Below are 12,011 nucleotides of genomic sequence, written 5' to 3' on the forward strand. Positions count from 1 at the left end.
TCCCCTTCAAAGATTTGTCAGGTGACTCATTTTATTGAATTATACAAAAAAGCCTCGTAAAGAGCTCATTACTGATACTCTACCTGTTCAGAAAACTGATAACTAACTCTCGTCCCCTGTGGCCTTTAAGTTTGGCCTCTGCTCCACAGATACAATTGAATTGCTCTGCCAACTAGAGGGGTAAGATGTCTCAGAATCAACCCTGGGATCTTGCTGTTGATTAGAGATAGTCTATGTAAAAGGTTCACTCTTAGTCTTTTCTGTTTCTGCACGTTGAAAGAACTTTTTCAGAAGAGTGAGTTTGAGAGTCTCAGCATCAATTTTGACCAGTTTGGATCTGAGGCAATTTAGTTGTGGAGCCGTATTCTTTATGGTGGTTTTTATTTTACAGTTGTATTATGTAATGGGTAGGATACGTGATAATACAAGGTACCTTGTGCATAGTGCCTGTTTGAAAGTTTGTATTTTATTTTAAAAATATTAAATATTTTGTATTTTAATCAATGTACAGAACGTTTCAGTCTTAAGTATTTTATTAAATCTAAAGAAATACAATAAGGAATACATCATCATGTGTGGGCTTGCATTTTACATACTACTTATGCAATGCATTATTTAGAATAAGAAATACAACAATGAAATCTTCCAAATAAGTGTTTTTTCTAGGCTAGGTAGAGACTTGAATACTTTTAAATGTATCCTGTTATTCAACAAAACAACTATATTTTACCACAGCATACTGAAATTAAGAGAGATTATACTGTCAATATTGAGTACAATAGCATGTAAAGCAAATAGCACATCTGCCATTGACTTCAGTGGGGCTCTGAGCAACAACAGGGATCAGCCCACATAGATCCAGTTGCACAGGGGTTCTCAAACTTCATTGCATCATGACGCCCTTCTCACAACAAAAATTACTACATGACTCCAGGGGCCGGGGGACTAAAGCCCGAGCCCAACTGAGCCCCACCGCCCCGGGCCGGGGGGTAAAGCCCAAGGGCTTCAGCCCCAAGCAGAGGGCCTGTAACCTGAGCCCCACTGCCCAGGGCTGAAGCCCTGCGTGGTGGGGCTCAGGCTTCAATCCCAGGCGCCAGCAAGTCTCAGCCAGCCCTGGTGACCCCATTAAAATGAGGTCACGACCCAATTTGGGGTCCCGACCCACAGTTTGAGAACTGCTGCAGTTGCAGGATCTTGCTTTAAAAACTAAATCAGAACTTCCATTAATTGAAAGAAACAGATTAAATTTGCTGTGGGCAAGGAATCATACCAAAAGCTAGTAGTGTTCCATTAAACTTCAGAAAGGAGACTTCAAAAAGAGGAGGAAACTAATTAATAAAGACATTAAAATCGAAAGTAAATACATTAGACTCCTTAGACTCAATGGAGGCCACTTAAAACATACCATAACAAAGTCATGGGCATCTAAACAGAAAGGACCTAAACAAAAAAATAGTTCAATTACAAGATGGCAATGCACAAGATGTTACTTGAACCAAATAGGTATCTTTCAGAAAATGCAAATCTAACCCCAGCAAAGCCAACAGAAAGAAAGCATGAACCATGGCAGGGAAAATTAGTAAAGTATAAGGGATTTTGAAGAGCAAATAGTCAAAGTCATAAAAAAAAGCTACAAGGAATTCTTTAAATATATATGAACCAGAAAGGTTACAGAAGAAATGGTGATCTTCTAAAATACCGTATAGCAATTCGAATTTAAAAAAAGCAGAGACACTAAATTATTTATTTTTTCCAATTTTTCCCACAAAGGATGTTGGTGATACCTACCCTAGACCTACTCTTTTCAGGTATTCAACTGACATACTGATGTGTCAAAAAAAGGTAGTGCAGGAACAAGAAGATAAAGATAGTTCAGAAACAAGAGCCATATAGTATGGACCATGATCTCTGAAAGAATGTAAGAATGAATGGGCTGAGCTGCCAATAAAAAGATGTAATCTCTCATTAAGATTAGCTACTATACTGGTGTTCTGGAGAGTAGCAAATTTTAAACAAGTAGGGGCGATCCTGGGAATACCCACCCAGTAAGCCTCATTTAAGTTCCAAATAAATTGATTTAAGTGATAATTATAAAAATCTAGATGAATATGACAGAAAGAGCAAACTGCAGCTTACTTACTAAAAAATTGAGCATATCAAAGAAATATTTCCTTTAGTATATTGATAAAATAGTGGGCAAAGGAGAACTTACTGAAATGTATTTGAACTTTCAGGAAGCTTTTGACAAAGCCATTGTAGACAACTTAAAGATAGTAGTCAAAAAAAGCAAAATAAGTTTTAGAATACAGAATGGGATAGAAATATTTAAATTATATGCACCACATAAATCTTAAATAATTTTCTTTAAAATAGTGATATTAACCCTCATGCTTCAAGGAATCACCTGATATGGTACTAATTCCTTCCTAACCTATGTATTTCTGAAGGATAATAAGGATAGCAATGAAGGTAGACGCAGAATATAAAATTTTATGACAGTAACATCCTTCTTACCACATTTGACCATATAAATGGATAAACATCAACATTTATTTAACAAAATTTGATTAACACTGACAACCTGGAATTCAAGAAGAGCTTTATATCAAAAATTAGAACTTTGAACATACTAGCAATTATAACTTGACAAAATATTTGTTAGTAGACAACACATGACAGATACAGTTTGTCTGTGGTAATCATTTCACTTTTGAGAGGATTTTTAACAATCAATTTTACTGTAAGGCACCATTTTCTTAAAATGTTAACTATAACAAAAGTTTACATATGGTTCATATTTTCTTATACTGCTCTTTATTATAAGTCATCATAACCAGAGCTTGAAAAATCCACTTATATATAGCAAATAGGAAACTTTTTCTGGTGAGTGGAGTTAGCATACCTCATCAGAGTCTGCAGAATCTAATTAATTGAGCATTTAGTACTTATAGTTTCAAAAACAACTTTCCATGTGAACTGATACAGACTAATGCTGGATTGTTTTCCTGAGCCTGAAGTTCTACTGCTTATGCTGCTATTCACTGACTTGCCAAGCAGCTGAGTAAAACTAAAACTCTGATCACTTTCACTACTACCTTAATTCACAACTTTGTGGGCAGCAATGAAACTGTCAAGAATTGTGGCAGCTTTCTCAAGTATCTGAGAAAAATGAACATGATTCTTGATAGGAGCAGCCCATGTGGCTTTCAGAAGCAGCTGTGGAAGTAACCCAAGTCATTAGTTTCATTCTGTTACTGCTTGAGAAAACTATGAGCAGCAGTGTCAGGCACTGGTTCTAGTCACAAAAAAGAAGGCTGGAGAGACCTAGAATAGCAGATACTCACCAAAATCAGGAGGCTCCAAGATTCGAGAGAGAACAAAAAAAGAACCAGAAAACTTTTCCATCAAGCAGCCACAGAAGGTGGGAGCCAACAGCCAGAATAGGGTGCAATGGCATATTTTTAAGTGTACACACCCATTACACCAAAACTGATACAAAAGATGAAGCCACAAAGCAAGTCCAGGAACAGTTTGGTAGGAATCCCAGTACCTTTCTTTTTACATCAGCTAGGGGATTGGTTTATCATCAGGGGCAAGAGCCTGGAACTCTCTCATAAAGCCCACCTCCCATCCCCATCTTATACAGAGTATCAGCCTCTCGTTTGCAAGTGTTTAGTATTTTATTTTATTTCTGTAAGAAACAGGGAAGTAATCTGCACAACCACCCTGAGAGATAATCCTCATTTCACAGGTATGGAAACTGAAGCACAGAAATATAAGTGACTCACCCAAAGTCACACAGGAAGAGAACAAGGGCAGGAACTGAAAACTCCTGCCCCCTTCACCACAAAAGTAGCCTCCCTCTTGCAATGCAAGGCAACAAATAATCTTACTCATGTTCTTAAAAATATTGACTTTTTCTGCCAGTACTTTTAGAGAAATAAATTTTAGGGTCATAGACCTAAAGAAGAGCTCTGTGTTGTTGGAAAGCTTGCCTCTCTCACCAACAGCAGTTAGCCAACTAAAAAAATATTACCTCACCCACCCTGTCTCTCTATTATCCCGAGACCGACATGGCTACAACAACACTGCATTAAACGACATGGTCTGTCATCTACCAGATGACTGCCCCCGAGGCACTCACCTTGTATGACATGCTCTGGGGAGATGGTTTTCTTCTCAGACTTGTTACAGATCTCGTTGGCCTCCGAGGAGATGAGGTGGATGAATTCAGTGCAGCAGTTCACCACCAGCTCCCGGGCATCATTAGCCACCCGGACATTGGGGAGAGTTTCTTTGATCATCTTGTTAATAGCAGCTCTAGGGATGGTGAGGTCGTCGTCGTTTCCAGACGACGAAGCCATTATATTTCACACTCACTCTCCGAGACTCTTTGAACTCAGATCTTCAGATCCAGAGCAAGACACACAGGGCACCAGAGACCCGCCGCTCAGGGAGACCCGGGGCGGTGTTGCCGGGGCAGGTACCAAGCAGGGGATGAGAGCAGGTGCTGTGAGTCTGCGGGCTGGAGGACGCTGGGTGCGGGGCGGGTGCTGAGGGGACCGCGCGCTGGGGGAGAAAGGGAGGGATCAGATTCACGCCCGAAGGCGGGAGAGCGCTAGCGGGGGCCGGCGCGGGGCCCGCTGCCAGCTCCCCAGAGCCGGTGCCAGGAGCTTGGGAGCAGCCGTGGGAGGCGCTGCCCGGAGTTCAGGGCTCCCTCGGCTACAGCCTCCGCCACATCCTTCACGCGCCGCCGCCGGGTAGTCGTGCCATGCTGGCCGCCGCCTTGTGAACGGGAGCCGCAGGAAGCCGTCCGAAAAGCCCGCGCACAGCTCGGCTCGGCTCCGGCTCTGCACTCACCCAGCGGCGGCCGTTCCCTCAGAACCGAGAGCGGCCGGGAGGGGGAAACGAGCCAGCAAGGAGCACAACCAACGACCAGCGCCACTTCCGCCGGAAGCCGTCCTCTGACACTTCCGCTTCCGGGACCCCATTCCCCGGAAAGAGCTCTGGCACCAGCCCCGCGCCCACCCTGGGGCACGCACACCCCGCGCTCCCCCCGCCCAGCCGGGCTTCGGAATCTGAAGTGGGGCAGCACCGGGCGGACGGCGCCGGAGCAAAGGGGCAAGGCTGGATCCGCGTGCTCACTAGCCTCGTGGCGCTGCTGTGTACGCAGCCCAGGCAGCGGTGCCTGCCCGGGGGGGGGCGCCCTGTGTTACCTCTGGGGCCTTTCTTCTCTAGCAGAAAAGGTGGGTTTTAATGTGGTGGACAAGACGTGGTGAAGGTCCCTGTGGACCAGGCGGGGGTAGTTTAACACACATGAGCAGGAACTACCACTGCCTTGTCTGCATGCGGATTGTACTGGTTGTTACCACTTCCATGTGAGCTGACACGTGCTAAAACCCATCTTTTTCCCCAGTGTGGGCACACCTTTACTCGTTAACAGTGCCCCTAGCTCGGGCTACAGCAGGCCCTACTTCACTGTCTGCAGTGCATCCCCAATAGATGACAAGGCGTGATAATTTGTTTCCCTTGCATTCAGTGTTGTGACCTGACTAGGAGACTGGTGTGCACGGTCAATACCTTCAGAATAGTTTGCTTCTTCTGGTACTTTATAGGCATCAGCAAGAGCTTGATATTACTATAGTTTTTCAGGACTTACAATGAAAAATGCCTTTCAAAATAAATTCAATCCTCTTAAAAATAAGAATAACCTATTTTGATATCTATGTTAGTAGTTTCAAGGTTGTAGTTTGATGCAGCACGCAGTATTCCATGTCTAAGTTTGGGCCATTTGACTAACCCACAATGCTACACAATCTCAATTTAACCTAGTGGTTTAATTGGAGTTCTGCTTTTAGTCCCACAGCTCCAACATTTATTTTTATCCCCAATGTGATACCATCAGCAATTCTGTATTTTAGGTCTACTATTTCAGCAAATAGAGAGTTTCCCACCCTGTAATATCTGATGTATTGCTTAGAAATAGTTAATCAGGAATGACTATTCCGGAATGACTTCCCAGGTAACAAGCCTTTAACTGCAGACCTGTTGGTGGATTCATCAGCAGGTACTACAGTAAACCTAGATTTCAAAATGCATTTCTGAGACATTTTGCAGTTGTCTTTATAAAACTTTTCAGTCACTGTTAATACAGTTTGACCCTCTTTAAGACAATTTTTAGCCATCAAGTTGCACAGTATTCTACGTCAGACAAATGATATGTTGACTTTAGAAAGCCGAATAAGATGGCAACTTCTGGATCTCTTTGTTGCATTTTATTGAGCAATCTAGTAATAGGAGCATCTAGTGGACAAAGTGACACTTTTTTTTTTCCTCCCATGTATTTCACAGAAGTAGCAGCATGGTCACATAGAGGTAGGGAATCTATTCCAGACATCTCCCACCCTCCAACAGGTGTTGGGAACCAGGAGTTGTTGGAGGAAAGGAAATTAAGAAAAAACAGAGAGACACAAAAACATTAAAGGGGGAAAGAAACAAAAATGAAGATGGGGAAGAAAGAAATGAAGGGCAGAAGTAATAGTGGCCTCCAAGATGAACATATTTGCTCCACTGAATGATGCTGAATGTAATAATTAGGTACAGAATAAATAAGTTCAGTTATTAGATAAAGACCACATTCCCCTCATGAGCACTATGCAAACTACCCATTGACATCCATAGGAGAGCTGTGGATTTAGGAGGAGTACTTAGTCCTAAACATATAGGCTGGGTAAAAACCATAATTACAAATAAAATTCAGACCTCTCCTCAGAATAAGAAGAACATAAGAATGGCCATACTGGGTCAGACCAAAGGTCAATCCAGCCCAGTATCCTGTCTGCTGACAGTGGCCAATGCCAGGTGCCCCAGAGGGAGTGAACCTAACAGGTAATGATCAAGTGATCTCTCTCCTGCCATCCATCTCCACCCCCTGGCAAACAAACAGAGACTAGGGACACTATTCCTTACCCATCCTGGCTAATAACCATTAATGGACTTAACCTCCATGAATCTATCTAGTTCTCTTTTAAACCTGGTTATAGTCCTAGCCTTCACAACCTCCTCAGGCAAGGAGTTCCATAAGTTGACTGTGTGTTGTGTGAAGAAGAACTTCCTTTTATTTGTTTTAAACCTGCTGCCCATTAATTTCATTTGGTGCCCCCTAGTTCTTATATTATGGGAACAAATAAATAACTTTTCCTTATTCACTTTCTCCACACCACTCATGATTTTATATACCTCTATCATATCCCCCCTTAGTCTCCTCTTTTCCAAGCTGAAAAGTCCTAGCCTCTTTAATCCCTCCTCATATGGCACACATTCCAAACCCATAATCATTTTAGTTGCCTTTCTCTGAACCTTTTCTAATGCCAGTATATCTTTTTTGAGATGAGGAGACCACATCTGTATGCAATATTCAAGATGTGGGCGTACCATGGATTTATATAAGGGCAATAAAATATTCTCCATCTTATTCTCTATTCCTTTTTTAATGATTCCTAACATCCTGTTTGCTTTTTTGACTGCCGCTGCACACTGCATGGACGACTTCAGAGAACTATCCACAATGACTCCCAAGATCTCTTTCCTGATTAGTTGTAGCTAAATTAGCCCCCATTATATTGTATGTATAGTTGGGGTTATTTTTTCCAATGGGCATTACTTTACATTTAGCCACATTACATTTCATTTGCCATTTTGTTGCCCAATCACTTAGTTTTGTGAGATCTTTTTGAAGTTCTTCACCGTCTGCTTTGGTCTTAACTATCTTGAGCAGTTTAGTATCGTCTGCAAACTTTGCCACCTCACTGTTTACCCCTTTCTCCAGATCGTTTATGAATAAGTTGAATAGGATTGGTCCTAGGATTGAACCTTGGGGAACACCACTAGTTACCCCTCTCCATTCTGAAAATTTACCATTTATTCCTACCCTTTGTGCCCTGTCTTTTAACCAGTTCTTAATCCATGAAAGGATCTTCCCTCTTATCCCATGACAATTTAATTTAGGTAAGAGCCTTTGGTGAGGGATCTTGTCAAAGGCTTTCTGGAAATCTAAGTACACTGTGGCCACTGGATCTCCCTTATTCACATGTTTGTTGACCCCTTCAAAGAACTCTAATAGATTAGTAAGACATGATTTCCCTTTACCGAAACCATGTTGACTTTTGCCCAACAATTTATGTTCTTCTATGTGTCTGACAATTTTATTCTTTACTATTGTTTCAACTAATTTGCCTGGTACTGACGTTAGACTTACTAGTCTGTAATTGCCAGGATCACCTCTAGCGCCCTTTTTAAATATTGGCGTTACATTCACTATCTTCCAGTCATTGAGTACAGAAGCTGATTTAAAGGACAGGTTACAAACCATAGTTAATAGTTCTGCAATTTCACATTTGAGTTCTTTCAGAACTCTTGGGTGAATGCCATCTGGTCCCAGTAACTTGTTACTGTTAAGATTATCAATTAATTCCAAAACCTCCTCTAGTGACATTTCAATCTGTGACAATTCCTCAGATTTGTCACCTACAAAGGATGGCTCAGGTTTGGGAATCTCCCTCACAGCCTCAGCCATGAAGATTGAAGCAAAGAATTCATTTAGTTTCTCTGCAATGACTTTATCGTCTTTAAGTGCTCCTTTTTTATCTCGATTGTCCAGGGGCCCCATTGGTTGTTTAGCAGGCTTCCTGCTTCTGATGTACTTAAAAAACATTTTGTAACTACCTTTTGAGTCTTTGGCTAACTGTTCTTCAAACTCCTTTTTGGCTTTTCTTATTACATTTTTACACTTAATTTGGCGTTGTTTATGCTCCTTTCTATTTACCTCACTAGGATTTGACTTCCACTTCTTAAAAGATGCCTTTTTATCTCTCACTGCTTCTTTTACATGGTTGTTAAGCCATGGTGGCTCTTTTTTAGTTCTTTTACGGTGTTTTTTAATTTGGAGTATACATTTAAGTTGGGCCTCTATTATGGTGTCTTTGAAAAGTGTCCATGCAGCTTGCAGGGATTTCACTCTAGTTACTGTACCTTTTAATTTCTTTTTAACTAACCTCCTCATTTTTGCATAGTTCCCCTTTCTGAAATTAAATGCCACAGTGTTGGGCTGCTGAGGTGTTCTTCCCACAACAGGAATGTTAAATGTTGTTATATTATGGTCACTAATTCCAAGCGGTCCTGTTATAGTTACCTCTTGGACCAGATCCTGCGTGCCACTCAGGACTAAATCGAGAATTGCCTCTCCCCTTGTGGGTTCCTGTACCAGCTGCTCCAAGAAGCAGTCATTTGAAGTATCAAGAAATTTTGTCTCTGCATTTCGTCCTGAGGTGACATGTACCCAGTCAATATGGGGATAATTGAAATCCCCCACTATTATTGAATTCTTTATTTTGATAGCCTCTCTAATCTCCCTTAGCATTTCATAGTCACTATCACTGTCCTGGTCAGGTGGTCAATAATAGATCCCTACTGTTATATTCTTATTAGAGCATGGAATTACTATCCATAGAGATTCTATGGAACATGTGGATTCATTTAAGATTTTTACTTCATTTGATTCTACATTTTCTTTCACATATAGTGCCACCCTCCCTCCCCCCCCCCCGGACCTGTTCTGTCCTTCCAATATATTTTGTACCCTGGAATGATTGTGTCCCATTGATTGTTCTCACTCCACCAGGTTTCTGTGATGCCTATTTTATCAATATCCTCCTTTAACACGAGGCACTCTGGAAGCATTTCTGAGAATGCCACCATAGAGGTCCTGGATTTCAGTCTCTTTCCTAAATTTGGCCTCCAGGACATCTCTCCTACCCTTCCCTATGTCATTGGTACCTACATGTACCATGACTGCCGGCTCCTCCCCAGCACGACACACAAGTCTATCTAGATGCCTCAAGAGATCTGCAACCTTCGCACCAGGCAGGCAAGTCACCATACCTGAATATGATACACGAGTGTGTACACTAGAATCATTTAATGTTTTTTCCCTAAAACCTTGCCAAGTGTCAGAAGTAATTCTGTGAACATCAGTACGAGAATACTTAGCATAGAATATTTCAGCAATTTCTTGGAGCTGCTTTTTCTGAAACTGACATGGGGAGAAGGAATTCTTGATTTAGTCCTAAGTGAAATACAGGATCTGGTTCAAGAGGTGAATATAGGTGAACCACGAGATAATAGGATTAATGTAATTAAATTTAACACCGTTGTAGGGGGAAAATGCCAAAGAAACCCATCACAGTAGCATTTAACTTCAAAAAGGGGAACTACACAAAAATGAGGAAGCTAGTTAAATGGAAATAAAAAGGAACAGTCACAAGGATGAAATGCCTGTAACCTGCATGGAGGCTATTTTAAAAACACCATAATAGTGGCTCAAACTAAATGCATACCCCAGCTCAAACAAATTCAACAATGGTCAAACAGCAGAGTAAAAGAAGCAGTTAGATTAAAAAATACAGCCTTTAAAAATTAGAAGCCCAGTCCGAGGAAAATAGAAACTGGTAAATCAAGTGTAAAACTATAATAGGGCAGGCCAAGAAGGAATGTGAAGAGCAACTAGTTAAGGACACAAAAACTAACAGATTGGTTTTTTTGTTTTTTTTTAGGACATCAGAAGCAGGAAGCCTGCCAAACAGTCAGTGAGCGCTCGAGATGAGGCTTTTGCAGAGAAGCTAAATGAATTCTTTGCATCAGTCTTCACAGCAGAGGATATTGGGGAGAGTCAGACATCCGAGCCATTCTTTTTAGGAGACAAATCTGAGGAACTGTTCCAGATTGAAATTGATTAAACAAACAGTAATAAGGCACCAGGACCAGATGGTATGAACCCAAGAATTCTGAAGGAACTCATACATTAAATTATAGAGCTACTAATTGTGGTATGTAACCTACTGATTAAATTAGTTTGTGTGCTAGAGGGTAGGTAGCATAATGCCCGTTTTAAAAAAAGGCTCCAAAGCTGATCCTGGCAATTACAGGGTGGTAAGCCTACTTCATTACCAGGCAAATTAGTTTAAACTATAATAAAAATTATCAGATATAGTTGGGGAAAAGTCAGCATGGCTGACTTTTTTTAAAGGGAAATCATGCTTCACCAACCTATTAGAATTCTTTGAATGAGTCAGCAAGCATGTGGATTATAGTGTACTTGTCAAAAGCTTTCTGAAAGTCCAAGCTCCCTCACTAAAGGCTCTTAAGCAAACTAAGCAGTCATGGGATAAGACAGAAGGTCCTCTCATGAATCAGCAACTGTTAAGTAAGCTAGGAAACAAAAGGGTAGGAATAAATATTTTCACAATGGAGAGGTAAATAGCAGGGTCCCTCAACTATCTATACTGGGACCTGTGCTGTTCAACATACTCATAAATGATCTGGAAAAAAAGGATGACTAGTAAGGTGGCAAAATTTGCAGATGATACAAAGTTACTCAAGAGAGATTAAAATTGGGAAAAGCGCAGGGAAGGGCAATGAGAATGATTAGTGGTGTGAAGCAGCTTCCATTTGGAGAGATTAAAATGACTGGCACTGCTCAGCTAAGAAAAGAGGCAACTAAGGGGGGCTATGATAGAGGTCTAGAAAATCATAAATGGTATGGAGAAAGTAAGTGTTATTTATCCCTTCACCTAAAACAAGAACTAGGTGTCACCTCATGAAATGAATAGGCAGTAGGTTTAAAACAAAAGGAAGTACTACTTCACACAACCTTGTGGAACTTGTTGCCATGGGATGTTGTGAAGGCCAAAAGCATAACTGTCTTAAAAAAAAAAAAGAGAGAAGTTCATGGAGGGCAGGTCCATCAATGGCTATTAGTCAAGATGGGCAGGGATGCAACCCTAAATCTTCAACTGCCAGAAGCTGTGACTAGACAACAAAGGATGGATCAGTCGATAATCACCCCATTCTGTTAATTCCCTCTGAAGCATCTGGCACTGGCCACTGTCAGAGATAAGATACTGGGCTAAGAGGACCATTGGTCTGACCCTGTATGGCCATTCTTATGTTCAGTT

General features: G+C 41.3%; 1 protein-coding gene across 1 annotated transcript in view; it reads right to left on the minus strand.

The window, feature by feature from the left end:
* The window catches only part of DR1 (down-regulator of transcription 1), a 16,428-nt gene extending 11,470 nt beyond the window's left edge, over positions 1-4,958 (minus strand). The window contains exon 1 of the mRNA XM_024197893.3: positions 4,145-4,958. Within this exon, the coding sequence (XP_024053661.1) occupies positions 4,145-4,364 (220 nt within the window). The 5' untranslated portion in view covers positions 4,365-4,958. The remainder of the gene's footprint in view (positions 1-4,144) is intronic.
* Positions 4,959-12,011: the final 7,053 nt, after the last annotated feature.

This window comes from Terrapene carolina, unplaced genomic scaffold (genome assembly GCF_002925995.2).
Source record: "Terrapene carolina triunguis isolate 2854851 unplaced genomic scaffold, T_m_triunguis-2.0 Scaffold210, whole genome shotgun sequence".
Classification (NCBI taxonomy): domain Eukaryota; kingdom Metazoa; phylum Chordata; order Testudines; family Emydidae; genus Terrapene; species Terrapene triunguis.